At 46.8% G+C, this 21,727-nt stretch overlaps 1 protein-coding gene across 19 annotated transcripts in view; it reads left to right on the top strand.

Moving 5' to 3' along the window:
* The window catches only part of LOC140845334 (T-box transcription factor TBX18-like), a 97,366-nt gene that overhangs the window by 53,201 nt on the left and 22,438 nt on the right, over nucleotides 1–21,727 (top strand). For 12 of the 19 annotated variants that reach the window (XM_073219308.1, XM_073219317.1, XM_073219314.1 and 9 more), the window contains 2 exons: nucleotides 9,201–9,275; nucleotides 10,347–10,458. The exons of 1 other annotated variant lie outside the window; for it this stretch is intronic. In XM_073219308.1, the coding sequence (XP_073075409.1) occupies nucleotides 10,354–10,458 (105 nt within the window). In that variant the 5' untranslated portion in view covers nucleotides 9,201–9,275; nucleotides 10,347–10,353. Of the gene's footprint in view, nucleotides 1–1,651; nucleotides 1,673–5,508; nucleotides 6,553–9,200; nucleotides 9,276–9,626; nucleotides 9,918–10,346; nucleotides 10,459–21,727 lie in introns of those variants that run through there. 6 more of the 19 variants (XM_073219319.1, XM_073219311.1, XM_073219305.1 and 3 more) reach the window with 4 other exon arrangements.

Below are 21,727 nucleotides of genomic sequence, written 5' to 3'. Positions count from 1 at the left end.
TGTGCGAACGTGCGTCAAGTCTCCCAGATCTCTGTAAATTTTGATGCACTTTCATATCTCTGATCATGTATGAGATTTTGTCATTACTGTCTTTTGCACTGTATTGAGAATCTGTTGGCACTACATGCAAAATGTCACAAGACATAATCTTAGTAATGGAGAAGATCTAGGATCCTTTTTAGGCCTACCTCCCACTCTAAACAGGCACTTTTCTTTTCCTTCTTCCTCTTCTTTGTAAAAATTCAAATGTGACCTATAACTTCCTGCTTAAAATTCTGTAACACATCCCACCCACCTGTAGAACCACATGCCTGCCCCTTAGGTTGGCACATGTAGTACCCCACACTGTTTGCCAGCACCCAGGCTTCTTTACTGGCATTCTGCGTTGCCAGGGGAGGGAATATGTTCCAAATGAGAGTTTATAGTTTTGGAGCCAGAAACACCTGGGTTAAGATCCTGCCTTCACTCATCCCCTCTGGCTCTGTGAACTTGTGTAGATCATTTCACATTTCTGAGCCTACCTTTCTTCCTCTGTAACAGGGGAATGGAAACTCTTACCTCACACAGCTGTAGGGAGCATACATGGAATTGGGTGTGTGTGGTGCCCACCAGAGGTCTGCTTGAGCAACCAAAGGTACGGGTGTGTGACACAAGCACAGGTCGCATGTCTCGCCAGCTTGCCGGTCGGACAGCATCGGGAATTCCTCTTGGTAGGAGTCCTGTCTCACTTCCAGCCATGAGAGCTCACATGTTCGTCTGCAGACTCTTGTCTCCCTGTGTACACGGTTCCAGGTACACGGCTCCAGATCCGCATCAAGCTGGTGCAAGAGCTATGCTGAGAAGCAGTCCCGTGCCCTGACCAGCCAGTATCCTTGTGGTGATTCTTTGGCATAGTTCCTAGGGTTCTTCACATAGGCCTGCATGCAGGGAAGTCCCAAACATGGATCCTTATCAGGTATTTACAGCTTATTCATACTTCCTCCCGGTCCAGATGCAATTTACCTGTCAGGATCATTTTTACCATAAGCAATGTTGCCTAGCAATATAATTGACACCTGCCATCTACCTGGTTTCCAGGGTAACAGAGCTAGGTGGTTAAACCAGAGGTCACATTCTAAAGCAGCGGTGGAAAAGGCTTGCTAACTCTTTCATGTCAGTATGCAACAGACCCGACTAGGGGCCTTGTGTGTTACAGTTGTCAGAACATGCTTGTTCAGTCCTTTAACAAATATTTAAGAGCTTACATTATGAGTCCAGCTCTGTGCCAGACACAAGGAGTACAGTGGCAGCTTAGACAGATATGGTGCCCACTTCATATGGTTTCCTCCACCCAGGAGCCCTTTAGTTCGTTTCATTGCCTAGAGAGCTCCTCCAGAGGTCAGCTGAGATGTTACTGCCTCTCTGAAGTCCGTGAACACTTTACCCCCCAGCAATGTTTATATTGCTTCGAATTCATGGATTGGTATTGCTGATCCATGAATTCCTTTAAGTACTATGCAGAGTTTATGTGGGAATGCATGTTTGAAGAAAAGGGTTAAAGCTTTCATCAAATTTTCAAAGGGGTCTGAGCTGCCCACCCTGCTCCCTGAGAATTTATAACCACTACTCTGTCATGAGCATTTGTAATACGGTTCTTTTTATTTGTTTGTAGGTCTGTGTCTCCTACTGGAATGTGAGTATTTGAGAGAAGGAACTATATTAATATTTTGTGCCAGTGCAATGCCTGATTCATAGCAGACTTTTAGAAAATGTATGTTGAAAGAATCAGTTCTTAATATCCTTAACAGGCTCAGCACCTCAAATGATGCTAATCATACAGCATTTCTTTATTAGAAAGGGAAAGTCCTATCTTGTATTAAATAAAGTTGTTCTTGCTCCTAGCTTTAACCCCTGGAGTTATAAACTACTCTCTTCCATATTGTATTTGCCCTTTTATGAAACTCACAGTTGAGTTAGGGAATCAAAGAAAACAGGATATCATGGGGGGAATCATTAACAAGTGATATATTTGCATCTTAAATATTTTAATTTAAAGCATGAAGATGTACACTATGTTACTGGTATTTGAGTACGAAACCAACATCTTTTTTTTTAATTAAGGTATCATTGATACTGCAATCTTAATGAAGGTTTCACATGAGCAATATTGTGATTTCAGTATTCATCCATATTGTCAACTCCCCCGCAGATCCCATTGCATTCACTGTCCATCAACATAGTAAGATGCTATAGAGTCATTATTTGTCTTTGCCATGCTATATTGCCTTCCCTATGACCTAGGTATATTGTGTGTGCTGATGATAATGCCCTTTAATCCCCTTCTCCTTCCCTCCCCACCTACCCTTTCAACCCCCTTCCCTTTGTTAACTGCTAGTCCCTTCTTGGAGTCTGTGAGTCTGCTGCTGTTTTGTTCCTTCAGTTTTGCTTTGTTGTTATATTCCACAAATGAATGAAACCATTTGGTACTTTTTTTTTCCTCCTGGCTTATTTCATTGAGCATAATACCCCAAAGCTCCGTCCATGTTCTTACATATGGTAGGATTTTTCTTCTTATGGCTGAATAATATTCCATTGTATGTATGTATCACATTTTTATCCATTTATCTATTGATGAACACTTAGGTTGCTTCCATTTCTTGGCTATTGTAAATAGTGCTGTGATAACCATAGGGGTGCATATGTCTTTTTGAATCTGAGACGTTGTCTTCTTGGGTAAATTCCTAGGAGTGGAATTCCCAGGTCAAATGGTATTTCTATTTTGAGTTTTTTGAGGAACCTCCATATTGCTTTCCACAATGGTTGAACTAATTTACATTCCCACCAGCAGTGTAGGAGGGTTCCCCTTTTTCCACATCTTTGCCAGCATGTGTTGTTCTAGTCTTCTGGATGTTGGCTATCCTAACTGGTGTGAGGTGATATCCCATTGTGGTTTTAATTTACATTTCACTGATAATTAGCGATTTGAAGCATCTTTTCATGTGCCTTTTGGCCATTTGAACTTCTTCCTCGGAGAAGTGCCTGTTAAGATTCTCTGCTCATTTTTTTAATCGGGTTATTTGGTTTTTGGGTGTTGAGGATTGTGAGCTCTTTATATACTTTGGATGTTAAACCTGTATTGGATAAGCTGTTTACAAATATATTCTCCCATACTGTAGGAGGTCTTTTTGTTTTAATGATGGTGTCCTTTGCTGTACAGAAGCTTTTTAGTTTAATGTAGTTCCATTTGTTCATTTTTCCTTTTGTTTCCCTTGCCTGAGGAGATGTGTTCAGGAAAAGGTTGCTCGTGTTTATGTCTAAGAGATTTTTGCCTATGTTTTCATCTATGAGGTTTATGGTTTCAAGACTTTTCTTCAGGTCTTTGATACATTTCAAGTTTACTTTTGTGTGTGGAGTTAGCCAATAAATCAGTTTCATTCTCTTTCATGTATCTGTCCAGTTTTGCCAACACCAGCTGTTGAAGAGGCTGTCATTTCCCCATTGCATATCCATGGCTCCTTTATTGTATATTAATTGGCTATGTATGTGTGAGTTTGTATCTTGGCTATCTGTTCTCTTCCACTGATCTATGTGTCTTTTCTTGTGCCCGTACCAATTGTTTTGAATTCTGTGGCTTGGTAGTAGAGCTTAAAGTTAGGGAGCATAATCTCCCCAGCTTTGTTCTTCCTTCTGAGGATTGCTCTTTTGTCTTTCCATATGAATTTTAGAACTATTTGTTCTAGTTTGTTGCAGAATGCTGTTTGTATTTTGATAGGGCTTGCATTGAATCTATAGACTGCTTTAGGCAGTATGGCCATTTTGACAACATTAATTCCTCCTATTCATGAGCATGGGATGTATTTCTATTTATTAATGGTGTGTTGAATTTTTGTCATGAGTTTCTTATAATTTTCAGGGTATAGGTCTTTCTCCTTGATTAGGTTTATTCCTAGGTATTTTATTCTTTTGGTTGCAATTGTAAATGGAATTGTTTTCCTGATTTCTCTTTTTGCTAATTCATTAATAGTATATAGGAATGCAACAGATTTCTGTGTATTAATTTTGTATCATACAACTTTGCTTCGTTATTAGTTTTAGTAGTTTTGGGGTAGATTCTTTAATTTAGGGTTTTTTATGTATAATATCATGTCACCTGCAAGCAGTGACAGTTTAACTTCTTCCTTACCAATTTAGATGCCTTTTATTTCTTTGTGTCGTCTGATTGCCATGGCTAGGACCTCCAGTACTATGTTGAATAAAAGTTGGGAGAGTGGACATCCTTGTCTTGTTCCTGATACTGAAGGAAAAGCTTTCAACTTTTCACTGTTAAGTATGACGTTGGCCGTGGGTTTGTTGTAAATGGCCTCTATTGTGTTGAGGTACTTGCCCTGTATACCCATTTTGTTGAGAGTTTTTATCATGAATGAATGAATGTTAAATATTGTCAAATGCTTTTCCAGCATCTATAGAGATCATCATGTGATTTTCTTCCTCCTTTAATTTGATGCGATGTATGATGTTGATGGATATTGGAATTTTTACCATCCTTGCCTCCCAGGAGTAAATCCCACTTGGTCAGGATGAATGATCTTTTTTATGTATTTTTTAGTTCAGTTTGCTAATATTTCGTTGAGTATTTTTTCATCTCTGTTCATCAGGGATATTGGTCTGTAATTTTCTTTTTTTTTTCTGGTGTCTTTGCCTGGTTTGGGTATTAGAGTGAAGTTTGGAATTATTCCCTCCTCTTCTACTTTTTGGAAAACTTTAAGGAGCATTAGGTCTTCTCCGAATGTTTGATAAAATACAGCAGTAAAGCCATCTGGTCCATGAGTTTTGTTCTTAGGTAGTTTTTTGATTACCATTTCAATTTCATTGCTGGTAATTTATCTGTTGAGATTCTCCTGTTTCTTCCTGGGTCAGCCTTGGAAGGTTGTATATTTCTAGAAAGTTGTCCTTTTCTTCTAGGTTATCCAGTTTGTTAGCATATAATTTTTCATAGTATTGTCTAATAATTCTTGGTGTTTCTGTGGTGTCCATAGTGATTTTTCCTTTCTCATTTCTGATTCTGTTTATGTGTGTAGACTCTTTTTTTCTTGATAAGTCTACCTAGGGTTTTATCTATTTTGTTTATTTTCTCAAAGAACTAGCTCTTGGTTTCATTGATTTTTCTTCTCTTGTTTTATTCTTCTCAATTTTATTTATTTCTGTTCTGATGTTTATTATGTCCCCTCATCTACTTTGGGCCTCATTTGTTCTTTTTCTAGTTTCATTAACTGTGAGTTTAGACTGTTCTTTTGGGATTTTTTTTCTTTCTTGAGGGAAGCCTGTATTTGCAATATACTTTCCTTTTTGAAGTGCCTTCACTGCATCCCACAGGTTTGGGGCTGTGGAGTTGTTTTTATTTGTCCCCATATATTGCTTGATCTTGTTTTAATTTGGTCTCTGATCCACTGATTGTTTAGGAGCATGTTGTTAAGCCTCCCTGTGTTTGTGCTGTTTTTTCTTTCCTTTGTAGAATTCATTTTTAGTTTGATACCTTTGTGGTCTAAGAAGCTGGTTGGCACAATTTCAGTGTTTCTGAATTTACTGAGACTCATTTTGTGGACTAGTATCTGATGTATTCTGGAGAACATTTAATGTACACTTGAGAATAATTTGTGTTCCGCAGCTTTTCGGTGGAGTGTTCCGTAGCTGTCTGTTAACAGCAATGAACAACACAGTAGAACCGATGGATCTGTCTCCTTACTTATTTTCTGTCCAGTTGATCTGTCTTTTGGCGTGAGTGGTGTGTTGAACTCTCCTAGAATGAATGTGTTGCGTTCTATTTCCCCCTTGAATTCTGTTAGTATGTGTTGTACGTATTTGGGTGCACCTATATTGGGTGAATAGATACTTATAATGGTTGTATCCTCTTGTTGGACTGACCCCTTTATCATTATGTGTTGTCGTTCTTTGTCTCTTGCAGCTTTCTTTGTTTTGAAATCAATTTTGTCAGATACAAGTACTGCAACTCCTGTTTTTTCCCTCCGTTATTTGCATGAAATACGTGTTCCATCCCTTCACTTTTAGTTTGTGTCTATCTTTGGGGTTGAAGTGAGTCTCTTGTAGGCAGCATATAGAAGGGTCTTGTTTTTTTTATCCATTCTGTATGTCTTTTGGTTGGTGCATTCGGTCCATTTACATCTAGGGTGATTATTGATAGGTATGTACTTAGTGCCATAGCAGGCTTTAGATTCGTGGTTACCAAAGGTTCAAGGTCGGCTTCTTTACTGTCTAACAGTCTGACTTAACTCGTTTATTATGCTATTACAAACAGAATCTAAAGGTCATTTTTTTTTTGGTCCCTTCTTTTTCTTCCTCTCCCACTCTTTATATGTTAGATATCATTCTATACTCTTTGTGTATCCATTGAGTGAGTTTTTCGGTAGCTGATTTAATTTTGTATTTGCTTAGTAATTAATTGGTCTACCTCTTTTACTGTGGTTTCAGTTTCCCTCGTGACAGCTACTTTGCCTTAGGAGCACTTCCATCTGCAGCAGTCTCTTTAAAATACTTTGTAGAGTTGGTTTCTAAGGGGTAAGTTCTCTCAACTTTTGCTTATTTGGAAATTGTTTAATCCCTGCTTCAAATTCAATGATGATCTTGCATTTTAATTATTATATGTCTTGGTGTTGTCTTCCTAGGGTTCCTTGTGTTGGGAGATTTGTGCACTTTCATGACATGAGACACTATTTTCTTTCCCAGACTGGGGGATTTTTCAGCAATTATTTCCTCAAAGAGACTTTCTATCCCTTATTCTCTCTCTTCTTCTACTGGTAACCCTATACTGCGAATATTTTTCTGCTTGGGTTGGCCATACAGTTCTCTCAGTATTCTTTGATTCCTAGGAATCCTTTCCTCTCTGTGCCTCAGCTTCTTTGTGTTCCTTTTCTCTAATTTCTATTTCATTTACCATCTCCTCTACCTTACCTAATCTACTTTGAAATCCCTCCATTGTATGTTTCATTTCATGTACTGTATATTTCAAAGTTTCTGTCTCTTTCCTGATGTCCTCCGTGAGATCGTGAATATATTTTTTGTATCTCCATGAGCATGTTTTTGATTTTTATTTTGAAATCTTTATCAAAAGATTGGAGATTTCAGTTTCATTTAGCCCTCTTTCTGGCTTCTTCTGATTCTTTCTTTGTACAAAATTATTTTGCCATTTCATTTTTCTAGTGCCCAGAAGCTCTACTCTCTGGAGCTGCCCTGCACCTACAGTGAGGGTGGGGGTCGCAGGCAAGTGGTACCGGTGCCTGCCGGGAGGAAAGAGCTCTTTCCTGCTTCCTGGCTGCTGTGCCTGCCTCCACTACCAGGGCCACTGGGCCAAGCGTGCTGGTAGGAGCTTCTGTGTTACGCACCTGTATCTGCTATAGGTGGGGCCACCCTCTGGGCGGCCTGGCGTGTTAGATGGGGTAGCAGCTGTGCGAATCGGTGTCTGCCTGGAGGAAGGAGCGGCTGGCTGCATACCGCAGTTCGGGGGCCTTGGGACTGCATTGCCAGCCAGGGGGTTGGAGCATCTGAAGCTCCTGAAAGTTTCCAACATACTGGGTGGAGTGTGCCGGGATGATTTTGTCCACCTGTCCTTTTCAGCAAGTTCTGTGTATCCTTTGCCCCTTTAGCGCCCCTCTCACTGTTGGGAAGTCATTCAAAATTCCCGCTCTTCTTTTGTCCTGGAGCTGCCGTTTGTGCACACCTATTCTTCACAAGTGGCCGGAATCTCAGTCTCTCTGAGAACTCTGCCTGTATTTGCTTTCCAACCACCCTAATCTCCAGAGCACCATGTAGCGGGTTCATGCTCCCAGAGCAGGTCTCCAGGGCTGGGTGTTTAGCAGTCATGGGCTTCTACTCCCTCCCTGCTCCGTTTTCTTCCTCCTGCCTGTGAGCTGGGATGGGGAAAGGGCTTGGGTCCCTCTGGATCATGGCTTTGGTACTTTACCCTTTTCTGTGAGATTTTCTCTTTTCCCCAGATGTAAGCAGTCTGTTCTGCCATCTTTGTGTCACTCTGTCAGGATTAGTTGTTTTTGCTGTATTTTCGTCTTAAATTGCATTTTCAGAGTAGGTTACTGCCTCATTTTTCTCACTGCCATCTTTAAACCTTTTCAAAGCCAATATCTTTTTTTTTTAATTTTTTTATTTTGATATCATTAATCTACAATTACATGAGGAACATTATGTTTACTAGACACTCCCTATCACCAAGTTCCCCCCACATACCCCATTACAGGTGTAGTAAGATGTTGTAGAATGACTACTTGTCTTCTCTGTGTTGCACAGCACTCCCCATGCCCCGCCACCCCACGCATCATACATGCTAAACATAATGCCCCCTTTCTTCCCCCGCCCTTATCCCTTCTTTTCCACCCATCCTCCCCTGTCCCTTTCCCTTTGGTAACTGTTAGTCCATTCTTGGGTTCTGTGAGTCTGCTGCTGTTGCGCTCCTTCAGCTTTTTCTTTGTTCTTATACTCCACATATGAGTGAAATCACTTGGGACTTGTCTTTCTCCGCTTAGGGTATTTCACTGAGCATAATACCATCTAGGTCCGTCCATGTTGTTGCAAATGGCAGGATTTGTTTTCTTCTTATGGCTGAATAATATTCCACTGTATATAATATGTACCAACGGGGCTGCTGCATTCTTAGGGTGAATTCCTGGAAGTGGAATTCCCGGGTCAAGTGGTATTTCTATTTTAAGCTTTTTGAGGAACCTCCATACTGCTCTCCACAGTGGTTGAACTGAGATTTACATTCCCACCAGCAGTGTCGGAGGGTTCCCCTTTCTCCGCATCCTCACCAACGTCTGTTGTGTCTCTTCCCGATGGTGGCCGTCCTGACTGGTGTGAGGTGATATCTCATGGTGGTTTTAATTTGCATGTCTCTGATGATTAGCGATGTGGAGCATCTTTTCATGTGCCTGTTGGCCACCTGAATTTCTTCTTTGGAGAAGTGTCTGTTCAGATCCTCTGCCCATTTTTTAATTGGATTATTTGCTTTTTGTGTGTGGAGATGCGTGGGCACTTAATACGTATTTTAGATGTCAACCCCTTATCGGATATGCCATCTATGAATCTGTCCTCCCATACTGTCGGATGTCTTTGTTCTACTGATGGTGGTTAAACAGAATGTTATACCCCCTGACATTTCATTCCAATTCTGAGTCAATTTTTTTTTTTTTTTTCCTCAGAATACCCAACCCACCAAGAAAACTGAAACGAAGAGGAGAAGATGTGATACAGGAACATCGAGCCTAAACTGAGAGGTGAGATGGTGGAGACTGGTAGTATCTTTCCATGTGCTGCTTTCAAGGTTCACAGGGAAAAAAGGTTGCCACGGAGTTAAGGCCTGGGATGTGGACATCACCTGGTTATCGGTGGAGCCACCTAGCCACTAGCCATTAATGGGCAGGCTGGCATGCCTCACTGTTATTTCCTGCGGAGTTACACGTGTGGCGTCCCCCCATTGCAGTTCGGTCAGACCCCGTGTGGGGCTGCCCTGGCACTGGCTGGGTTGGATCTGAGAGCTCTGCCCGTTCCTGCTGGGCTGTCCCAGCGTCCCTCTCAGATCAAGGCCTCCAAAATGCTCCTGGTAGAGAGACAGAGAGAGAGAGAGAGAGAGAGAGAGAGAGAGGGACAGAGACAGACAGAGAGAGAGAATCATGCCCAAGAGGCAGGGGCAACTTTTTGCTGGAGCTCCGTGAGCATGTTTCTGATTTTTATGTTGAGATCCCTTTCACAAAGATTGATTGAGTCCAGTTAACCAGGTTCCTTTGACTTTGACGTTTCGTATTTGTAGGTGGCACCCTGTAGCACCCAGAAGCTTTCCTCTCTGGAGCTGCTCAGCCCTTGGGGTGATGGCAGGCAGGGGTCACGGGAGCGGCGATGGTGCCCGCGGGAGGAAAGAGGTCTTTCCTGCTTCCCGGCCGCAGTGCCCGTCTCTACTGCCAGGGACAGTTTGTGGGGCACGCAGGGAGAAGCCTCTGTGCTTTGCACCCATAGCTGCCGTAGGTGGGGCCGTCCTGTCGCTGGCCTGACGCGATGGTGGGGCAGCCGGTTTGCGAGCTGGTGCTGGCGGTGGGGGAAGGTGCAGCAGGCCGTGTTGTGTATCAGTCACATCACGGTGGTGGGCCTTGGAGCTGCGTAGGCAGCCAGGGGGGTGGAGCGCCCAGAGCTCCTAAAAGTTCCCCCACCTGCTGGGCAGACTACACCCGGACAGTTTTGCGCACCTGTGCTTTCTCCTGAGCGGCAAGCTCTCTGCGCAATCCTTGCCCCTTTAGCAGCTCTCCCGCCATTAGGAGGTCTCTCAGACTGCCCGCCTCTCTTTCATCCCACAGCAGCCGGATGTGGATCCCTGTGTTCCGCAAGTGGCAGGAATCTCAAGTCTCTCCACGTACTCCGCCTTTCTTTGCTTTCCAACCACACCGATCCTCCAGAGCATCATGTAAGGTAGGTTCGTGCTCCCAAAGCAGATCTCCAGGGCTGGGTGTTCAGCAGTCCTAGGCCTCCACCCGCCTCCCTGTTTCCATTTCTCTTCCTCCCTCCGGTGAGCTCGGGTGCGGGAAGGGCCTGCCGGGTCCCTCTGGATCACGGCTTTGGTACGTCACCCTTCACCTTGAGGTGACAGCTTGCCGCGGCAGCCTTCTCTCCTGCTTCTCTTCCAGGATCTGGTGTAGTTGTTAATATTTCCACATTGTATGTATGTATGTGGTCTTCGGAGGAGGTTTCTGCCTCCCCTCTCACACTGCCGTCTTTAATCCCACCAAACCATCTTTAATTTTTTTTTTCTTTTTCAGTTTCACTTGTGTAGGCTATCTTTTCCCACCCCTTCAACTTGTAGTTTGTCTGTGTGCTTGGATCTGGATCTTCAGTGAGCCTCCTGTAAGGGAGCACGTAGGCGGTCGTGAGTTTTCATCCATTCAGTCAACCCTGTGTCTTTTGTTTGGAGCATTTAAAGTCTTTCCCTTTACTGTGATAATTGATAGCGGTGTCCTTATTGCACTTCTTCAACTTGATCTCTCTCTTCTTTTTGCTCATAGTTCTTCTCTGTGCTTTTTCATCCTTGCTCTCCTGGTTATGAGCGATAGCATTGTTTAGTATAATGCTTTCCTGTCTGTCTGTCTGTCTGTCTGTCTGTCTGTCTGTCTGTCTGTCTATCTATCTATCTATCTAACTTATCTGTCTGATCTCTCCACTCTCATCTATCTACTGTCATCTATGTGTCTATCTATCCAAACTAATCTATCACCTATCTGTTATCTGTCATCTATATGTATCTATATCAATGTGTCTATCTAATCTATATGTATCTATATCGTCTATCTAGTCTATCATCTTATCAATCTACCTGTCATCTATCTATGTGTATCTATAGGTGTCTGTCTAATCTGTCCACCTGATCTATCATGTATCATCTATCTAATCTGTCTGTCTGCCTATTCTATCTAATCTCTCTATATGAATCTATATGATCTATGTAATCTATCTTATCTATCAGTCTATCAATCTAATCTAATCTATCCATCTATCTAATGTATCTGCCTATGTATCTATCTACCTATCTATCTATCTATCTATCTGTCTATCTATTTTGTCCATTTTTGTGAACGTACCGTCACTAGGCGCACAGTCATTCCTCTGTCTCCTTCTCATTCTTGATTCCTTGTGTTTGTTTCTGTGAGTTAGCTGTGTCTTTGGGTCTTGAGAGGAGTGGCCGTGGGTTGGAACACCTGGGTAGGTGGCCCGAGTCCTCTGGGTGTAGATGGCCGGCTGGACTCTGACCAGTGCGGGCTGGGGCCCTCCGGGTGCTCTGCCCTGGGGCTGGCCCTGCCGGGGGCGGCTGCATGAGCTGCGGGGCAGATCTGAGGCCCCACACAGGGAGCACCCCGGCTGGCCTGCTGGGGCCGAGGCAGGTGCACGCCCAGTAGTAGGTCTTTGTGCCTGCGCGCCGATGTCACCTTGGTGGCCCTGCTTGGCTGCCTGCCCATCTCCAGAGAGCATGTGTAGTCACAGGTTCAGTGAGCCGCCTTTTTGGGGACACGCGGGGCTGGTGTGGGCTAGTGGCCCGTGGGCTTGCTGAGGTGGCAGGCCAGCTAGCTCGTGGGGAAACTGCTCCCCTCTGTTGTCAAGGTGGAGGTGGAATTTCAGTGCATTTAGGCATTTAGATGTGAGTGAGGTCTATCTGAAATGGAATAGTAGCATTTAGAGCTATGTTTTCTGTTCGTATGGGAAGGGTGCTGAGCATAAGGAGTTGGGTGGCGGTGGCAGGAATTGTAGGAATGTTTATGTCCTTGCATTTATTTGTTTTCCGTTAAGGGAAGTGATTCTGAAGTAACTTTTTGCTCCTGTACGAAGGTGGTGCGTAAGGTCACCCCACGTCAGTCATGGTGAGATGAAGTGAGGTAGTAGAATTAAAGCCTGTACCCCTTGGCCTTATACGTAGGAGACGCACCGTGGGTGCTCTTTGCTGCTCGCCTGTCCTGGCTTATTGCCTTAACTAACGTGATGGTTCAGAGTGGTCCCAGCGACATTTCCAGCAAAATCTTTCTACAATTGCATAGAAACCCTTGGGATATCTATATCCCCAGAGGCTAGTGGAAAAGCTTACTCCTTCTGGTCACTGCAAGTTTTTCGCTCTATCGTGCATTTCTTTGTTACTTTTAGACCGACAGGGGCAGCGGTACACACACACACACACACACACACACACACACACACACACACATAGAATTAAACATGTTTAAAAACCAAAATGAAAAGAGTGGTTTTCTGTGTCACAGCAGGGATTCCCTAGCCTGCGGCGAGCTCAGAGCAGTGTCAGAGAAGAGGGAAGGGACCTCGTTAGCCAACCCGGTCTCCCTCCTCTGGACTTGCCTCCCCCTGGGCTGTTTTCCCTTAAACGCGCAGCACGCAGACCTCGCGTTGAGCACGCACAGTTATAAAACGCGGCTACTTCCACATCCCAGTCACTGGGGCATGGGGCATGTTACATTGTTAGGTGTGGCTCAAAACATTATCACTCGTGTATGTGAGTTCTTCCTCTAGCAGAGTGAAAGAGTAAAGACAGCCAGAGGCATATTAGCAAGAACAGGGAAAGACTTTCTTTAATGGATAACAGGGAGGATAGGAAGCCCTGACAAAAGGACATAGGCCTTGTACGGGGCTGGGGGAGACCGGTAGACGGCCGCAAGGGTGGCGGCATGTGCAGCGCGTCACCGTCGTCGGGGGTAGGGCTGAGTCCGGCGGTTGTGCCACGTGTGGCATCGAGCCCGTGGGGACGGGAAGACGTCCCGCAAGGGCGCCGTGGTGTCCATAGGCTCACCGTCCAGGTCAGAGTCTGGTCCCAGGCCGGCGGCCCACGGGGGCGGCGTTGTATCCATAGGCTCGCCCTCCGGATCCGGGTCTGAGCCCAGGGCAGCGGCCCACGGGGGCGGCGTGGTGTCCATAGGCTCGCCCTCCGTGTCAGAGTCTAGCCGCGGGATGGCAGCCCACGGGGGCGGCGTGGTGTCCGTAGGCTCGCCCTCCGTGTCAGAGTCCGGCAGCGGAACCGCAGCCCACGGGGGCCCACGGGGGCGGCGTGGTGTCCGTAGGCTCGCCCTCCGTGTCAGAGTCCGGCAGCGGAACCGCGGCCCACGGGGGCGGCGTGGTGTCCGTAGGCTCGCCCTCCGTGTCAGAGTCCGGCAGCGGAACCGCGGCCCACGGGGGCGGCGTGGTGTCCGTAGGCTCGCCCTCCGTGTCAGAGTCCGGCAGCGGAACCGCGGCCCACGGGGGCGGCGTGGTGTCCGTAGGCTCGCCCTCCGTGTCAGAGTCCGGCAGCGGAACCGCGGCCCACGGGGGCGGCGTGGTGTCCGTAGGCTCGCCCTCCGTGTCAGAGTCCGGCAGCGGAACCGCGGCCCACGGGGGCGGCGTGGTGTCCGTAGGCTCGCCCTCCGTGTCAGAGTCCGGCAGCGGAACCGCGGCCCACGGGGGCGGCGTGGTGGCTCGCCCTCCGTCCGTGTCAGAGTCTCCGTAGGCTCGCCCTCCGTGTCAGAGTCCGGCAGCTGGACCGCGGCCCACGGGGGCGGCGTGGTGGCCGTGGGCTCGCCCTCCGTGTCAGAGGCCGGCAGCGGAACCGCGGCCCACGCGTGCGGCGTGGTGTCCGTAGGCTCCCCCTCCGTGTCAGAGCTCGCCCTCCGTGTCAGAGTCCGGCAGCGGAACCGCGGCCCACGGGGGCGGCGTGGTGTCCGTAGGCTCGCCCTCCGTGTCAGAGTCTCCGTGTCAGAGTCCCTCCGTGTCAGAGTCCGGCAGCGGAACCGCGGCCCACGGGGGCGGCGTGGTGTCCGTAGGCTCGCCCTCCGTGTCAGAGTCCGGCAGCGGAACCGCGGCCCACGGGGGCGGCGTGGTGTCCGTAGGCTCGCCCTCCGTGTCAGAGTCCGGCAGCGGAACCGCGGCCCACGGGGGCGGCGTGGTGTCCGTAGGCTCGCCCTCCGTGTCAGAGTCCGGCAGCGGAACCGCGGCCCACGGGGGCGGCGTGGTGTCCGTAGGCTCGCCCTCCGTGTCAGAGTCCGGCAGCGGAACCGCGGCCCACGGGGGCGGCGTGGTGTCCGTAGGCTCGCCCTCCGTGTCAGAGTCCGGCAGCGGAACCGCGGCCCACGGGGGCGGCGTGGTGTCCGTAGGCTCGCCCTCCGTGTCAGAGTCCTTCTCTGGGACAGCGGCCCACGGGGGCGGCGTGGTGTCCGTAGGCTCGCCCTCTGTGTCAGAGTCCCGCCCCAGGTCAACTGCCCACGGGGGCGGCGTGGTGTCCTTAGGCTCGCCCTCCGTATCAGAGTCCGGCAGTGGAACCGCTGCCCCCGGGGGCGGCGTGGTGTTCATAGGCTCGCCCCCCACGTCAGAGTCCCGCCCCAGCGGCATCTTGTCCATACGTCCTTCGTTTGCGGCAGGCATGAGAATAGGGTACGAAGCTAGGGAGAGCTTCCAACTCCTTCTCAGGCCGGGCGCACCCTGAGCTGCCCAGCTAGTGCAGCCTCTGATAGGTCAGCCAGGGGACGCATCACAGAGCAGCCGCCCGGGCAACCGTGATGTCATCCAGGGGGGGGATGCGTCACGGAGCCCCCACTGCCGTGAGCACACCAGCACCACCCAGAGGAGACCGTGGCCTAGTGTCACAGGGCGTGGCCTCAACGCCAACCCCAGTAGAGTCCCTAGCCCCCGGGACTGCCCGCCGAGGGCCGTGCAGGTGTTTGGGCCAGCGAGACCTCCATGCAGACTGTTCAGGGCCGCAGTGCCCTCGTCTGTCAGAGCTAGGCCCGCCCGGGTGTCAGCTCTGCACGCGCTCAGCACCCGGGGTGCGGCGGCCAATGCTGCGCCCCCGCGGTCCCTGAGGCCGGGGCGCCGCCCGCCTTCGCCCCGGGCCTTCCCATCTTCTCTGGGAGGCCTGGAGCCAGACATGCTTTCTCCGCCATGGCCAGCCAGGCGGGTGACAGATTCCGAGGAGGGGACCGTCTGCGTGACTTCCCTTTCTAGCTAGTAGGCAGGTTCTTTCTTCGCTTCCCAGGAAGCGTAGGTCAGGGACCACGAGGTTTCAGCATAGCTACATGCCACGTTCTGACTGAGCCTGGCAGCCCAGATTTTCTCTTTGGTCTCATGTTGGGGCCTGTGTCTGGTATACGAGTCACACAACACAGTAAACTGGGAAACACTTTTTATTTTCTTACTTTTATTTTTTTATGTTTATTCATTTTGTTACCATTAATCTACAGTTATATGAAGAACATTGTTTTCTAGACTCCCCCCTTCACCACGTCCCCCCCACAAACCCCGTGACAGTCACTGTCCATCGGTGTAGTAAGATGTTGTAGAATCACTACTTGTCTTCTCTGTGTTGCACAGTCCTCCCTATGCGCATCCCCCCCCGCCCCACATTATACATGCTAATAATCGTAAGGCCCCGTTTCTTTTTCCCCACCCTTATCCCTCCCTTCCCACCCATCCTCCCCAGTCCCTTTCCCTTTGGTAACTGTTAGTCCATTCTTGGGTTCTGTGATTCTGCTGCTGTTTTCTTCCTTCAGTTTCTCTTTGTTCTTATACTCCACATATGAGTGAAGTCACTTGGCACTTGTCTTTCTCCGCCTGGCTTATTTCACTGAGCATAGTAATAATACCGTCTAGCTCCATCCGTGTTGTTGCCAACGGTAGGATTTGTTTTCTTCCTAAGGCTGAATGATATTCCATTGTTTATAAATGTACCATGTCTTCTTTATCCATTCATCTGCTGATGCACACTTAGGTTGCTTCCATTTCTTGGCTATTGTAAATAGCGCTGCGACAAACACAGGGGTGCATCTGTCTTTTTCAAACTGGGCTCCTGCATTCTTAGGGTAAATTGCTGGGAGTGGAATTCCTGGGTCAAATGGCATTTCTCTTTTGAGCTTTTTGGGGAACCTCCATACTGCATTCCACAATGGTTGAACTGAGATTTACATTCCCACCAGCAGTGTCGGAGGGTTCCCCTTTCTCCACATCCTCGCCGTCTGTTGTTGTGTGTCTTCCCGATGGTGGCCGTCCTGACTGGTGTGAGGTGATATCTCATGGTGGTTTTAATTTGCATGTCTCTGATGATTAGCGATGTGGAGCATCTTTTCATGTGCCTGTTGGCCACCTGAATTTCTTCTTTGGGGAAGTGTCTGTTCATATCCTCTGCCCATTTTTTGATCGGATTATTTGCTTTTCTCGTGTGTGGAGGTGCGTGAGCTCCTTATATATTTTGGATGTCGACCCTTTATCGGATCTGTCATTTATGAATATATTCTCGCATATACTGTAGGGTACCTTTTTGTTCTATTGATGGTGTCCTTTGCTGTACGGAAGCTTTTTGACTTGATGTAGTCCCACCAGTTCTTTTTTGCTTTTGTTTTCCTTGCCCGGGGAGGTATGTTCTTGAAGAGGTCGCTCATGCTTATGTCCAGGAGATTTGTGCCTATGTTTTTCTCTGAGAGTTTTATGGTTTCATGACTCACATTCAGGTCTTGGATCCATTTTGAATTTACTTTTCTGTGTGGGGTTAGACAGTGATCCAGTTTCATTCTCTTATGTGTAGCTGTCCAGTTTTGCCAGCACCATCTGTTGAAGAGAGTGTCATTTCCCCATTGTATGTCCCTGGCTGCCTTATCATATAGCAATTGACCACATATGTTTGGGTTAATGTCTGGAGTCTCTGTTCTGTTCCGCCGGTCTGTGGCTCTGTTCTAGTGCCAGTAGCAAACTGTCTTGATGACGGTGGCTTTGTAGTAGAGCTTGATGTTGGGGAGCGAGATCCCGCACCCACCCAGCACACACACAGACGCACTTTCTTCTTCCTTCTCAGGATTGCTTTGGCTATTCGGGATCTTTGGTGTTTCCATATGAATTTTTGAACTGTTTGTTCCAGTTCGTGGAAGAATGCTGTTGGTAATTTGATAGGGACTGCTCCCAATCTGTAGATTGCTTTGGGCAGGATGGCCATTTTGTCGATATTAATTCTTCCTAGCCAAGAGCGTGGGATGAGTTTCCATTCGTTAGTGTCCTCTTTAATTTCTCTCAAAAGAGTGTCTTACTGTTTTCAGGGTATAGGTCTTTCGCTTCCTTGGTTAGGTTTATTCCTAGGCATTTTATTCTTTTTGATGCAATTGTGAATGGAATTGTTTTCCTCATTTCCCTTTCTATTGGTTCATTGTTAGTGTATAGGAAAGCCACAGATTTCTGCGTGTTGATTTTGTATCCTGCAACTCTGCTGTATTCCGATATCAGTTCTAGCAGTTTTGGAGTGGAGTCTTTAGGGCTTTTTTTATGTGCAGTATCATGTCATCTGCAGATAGTGACCACTTAGCTTCTTCTTTCCCTGTTTGGATTCCTTGTATTTCTTTGTTTTGTCTAACTGCCGTGGCTAGGACCTCCAGTACTATGTCGAATAACAGTGGGGAGAGTGGGCATCCCTGTCTTGTTCCCCATCTCAGAGGAACAGCTTCCAGCCTCTCGCTGTTCAGTATGATGTTGGCTGTGGGTTTATCATATGTGGCCTTTGTTATGTTGAGGTACTTGCCCTGTATACCCATTTTGTTGAGGGTTTTTATCGTGAATGGATGTTGAATTTTGTCAAATGCTTTTTCAGCATCTGTGGAGATGATCATGTGCTTTTGGTCTTTCTGTTTATGCGGTGGATGGTGTGGATGGATTTTCGAATGTTGTTACCATCCTTGCATCCCTGGGATGAATCCCACTTGATCATGGTGGTTGATCCTCTTCATGTATTTTTGAATTTGTTTTGCTAATATTTTGTTCATTTCCTAGGTATTTTTGCTCCTCATCCGCAGTTCCTGAGAATCCTTCTGAGCCATAACTGTCCAATGGGTGCCTTGTTAGGTTACTGCAGAGGCTTTGGGGCCCTAGCCCAGGGTAGAGGCTGGTTGCCGGGGGCACCAGGCTTGTGGTTAGCGGGTGGGAACTTTCAGCCCCCAGGGAAGGAAGAGGAAAGGGATGAGGGCTGGAGGTTGAATCAGCAATGGCCAGTGATTTAGTCAGTCATGGCTCTGCAGTGAAGCCCTCACAAAACCCTATGAGAAGAGCACATCTCTCTCTCTCATCTCCTGCTTCTGTGTCAGAGCTTCCATGCTTGGGGAACCAGGTCGCCTGCACATGCCACCATGCCAGGCCCCAAGTCCCGGGAGGATAGAAGCTCCTTTACTTGGGACCTTGCCGTGTGTGTGTGTGTGTGTGTGCGCGTGCGCGCGTGCGCTGTTCTGTCCTTTATGATACTCTTTGTTAAACTGGTAAACGTGTTTTCCTGAGCTGCTGAGGCACCCTAGCAACTTGGGCAGACCTAAGGGGGAGGTCGTTGGAACTTCCAATCCTAGCCTGTATGTAGGTGGCAAGCACGAGCTAATTGCATGGGCCTGGCAACCGGGCTCTGGAGTTGGGGTGGAGGGCAGTCTTGAGGATAGAAACCTTACCCTGGGGAATCTGGTGCTGCGTCCAGGCAGATATCCTCAGAGTTGAGTTCTCAGAAACCCTGCTGCTGTTGGAGAATTGCTTGGTGTTGTATGCATTGGAAACAGGTCCGGTATCCTGAAGGGACTTCCAGTGCTGTGTATGAAAAAGAACGCTGGGTCACATGATACCGCTATGGATGTTTTTAGGAACCTCCACACTGTTTCCCATAGTAGCTGCACCAATTTACATGGTCACCAACAGTGCACGAGGTTCCCTTTGTCCACTTCCTCATCAACGCTTGTTATTTCTTGTTTTTTTTTTTCTTTCTTTTCTTATTTGGTACTAGCCATTCTGACTGGTGTGAGGTGATAGCTCGTTGTGATTTTTGTGTGTCTGTGACCGTGGATGTACAATTACATGAGCAGCATGGTTACTAGCCTCCCCCTCCCATTATCTTATCAACTTCCCCCCCCCCCCACCCCATACCCCATGACAGTCACTGTCCGTCGGCGTCGTAAGACGCTGTAGAATCCCTGCTTGTCTTCCCTGTGTTACACTGCCTTCCCCGGGCCCCGGCACCCCCACCGCCCCACCCCCTACATTATGTGTGCGAGCCGTAATGCCCCTTTTTCCCACTTATCCCTCCCTCCCCACCCATCCTCCCCAGTCCCTTTCCCTTTGGTAACTGTTAGTCCACTCTTGGGTTCTGTGAGTCTGCTGCTGTTTTGTTCCTTCAGTTTCTGCTTTGTTCTTTTACTCCACAGATGAGTGAAACCATCTGATGCTTGTCTTTCTCCATCCTGCTCATTTCACTGAGCATAATCCCCTCTAGCCCCATCCGTGTTGTTGCACGCGGTAGGATTTGTTTTCTTCTTACGGCTGAATAATATTCAGTTGTGCATATGGACCACCTCTTCTTTATCCATTCATCTACTGACAGACACTCAGGTTGCTTCCATTCCTTGGCTATTCTACATAGCGCTGCGATAGACATAGGGGTGCATATGTCTTTTTCAACCTAGGCTCCTGCATTCTTAGGGTAAATTGCTGGGAGTGGAATTCCTGGGTCCAATGGTACTTGTACTTTTTTGTTTTTTGGGGAACCTCCATACTGCCTTCCACAATGGTTGAACTGAGATGTACATTCCCACCAGCAGTGTCGGAGGGTTCCCCTTTCTCCACATCCTCGCCAACGTCTGTTGTTGTGTGTCTTCCCGATGGTGGCCGTCCTGACTGGTGTGAGGTGATATCTCATGGTGGTTTTAATTTGCATGTCTCTGATGATTAGCGATGTGGAGCATCTCTTCATGTGCCTGTTGGCCACCTGAATTTCTTCTTTGGAGAGGTGTCTGTTCATATCCTCTGCCCATTTTTTGATCGGATTATTTGCTTTTCTCGTGTGTGGCGGCGCGTGAGCTCCTTATATATTTTGGATGTCGACCCTTTATCGGATCTGTCATTTATGAATATATTCTCACTTATAGTGTAGGGTACCTTTTTGTTCTATTGATGGTGTGCTTTGCTGTACAGAAGCTTTTTGACTTGATGTAGTCCCACCAGTTCATTTTTTCTTTTGTTTCCCTTGCCTGAGGAGATGTGTTCAGGAAAAGGTTGCTCATGTTTATGTCGAAGAGATTTTTGCCTGTGTTTTCATCTATGAGGTTTATGGTTTCAAGACTTTTCTTCAGGTCTTTGATACATTTCAAGTTTACTTTTGTGTGTGGAGTTAGCCAATAAATCAGTTTCATTCTCTTTCATGTATCTGTCCAGTTTTGCCAACACCAGCTGTTGAACAGGCTGTCATTTCCCCACTGCATATCCATGGCTCCTTTATTGTATATTAGTTGGCTATGTATGTGTGAGTTTGTATCTTGGGTATCTGTTCTCTTCCATTGATCTATGTGTCTTTTCTTGTGCCCGTACCAATTGTTTTGAATTCTGTGGCTTTGTAGTAGAGCTTAAAGTTAGGGAGCATCATCTCCCCAGCTTTGTTCTTCCCTCTGAGGATTGCTCTTTTGTCTTTCCATATGAATTTTAGAACTATTTGTTCTAGTTTGTTGCAGAATGCTGTTTGTATTTTGATAGTGCTTGCATTGAATCTATAGACGGCTTTAGGCAGTATGGCCATTTTGACAACACTAATTCCTCCTATTCATGAGCATGGGATGTATTTCTATTTATTAATGGTGTGTTGAATTTCTGTCATGAGTTTCTTATAATCTTCAGGGTATAGGTCTTTCTCCTTGATTAGGTTTATTCCTGGGTATTTTATTCTTTTGGTTGCAATTGTAAATGGAATTGTTTTCCTGATTTCTCTTTTTGCTAATTCATTAATAGTATATAGGAATGCAACAGATTTCTGTGTATTAATTTTGTATCGTACAACTTTGCTTACTTATTAGTTTTAGTAGTTTTGGGGTAGATTCTTTAGTTTAGGGTTTTTTATGTATAATATCATGTCATCTGCAAACAGTGACAGTTTAACTTCTTCCTTACCAATTTAGATGCCTTTTATTTCTTTGTGTCGTCTGATTGCCATGGCTAGGACCTCCAGTACTATGTTGAATAAAAGTTGGGAGAGTGGGCATCCTTGTCTCGTTCCTGATCCTGAAGGAAAAGCTTTCAACTTTTCACTGTTAAGTATGATGTTGGCCGTGGGTTTGTTGTAAATGGCCTCTATTGTGTTGAGGTACTTGCCCTGTATACCCATTTTGTTGAGAGTTTTTATCATGAATGAATGTTAAATATTGTCAAATGCTTTTCCAGCATCTATAGA

Source organism: Manis javanica, chromosome 13, assembly GCF_040802235.1.
Source record: "Manis javanica isolate MJ-LG chromosome 13, MJ_LKY, whole genome shotgun sequence".
In the NCBI taxonomy this organism is placed as follows: domain Eukaryota; kingdom Metazoa; phylum Chordata; class Mammalia; order Pholidota; family Manidae; genus Manis; species Manis javanica.
Note: the sequence above shows the minus strand (reverse complement) of the source record. Positions and strands in the feature narration are given on the sequence as shown.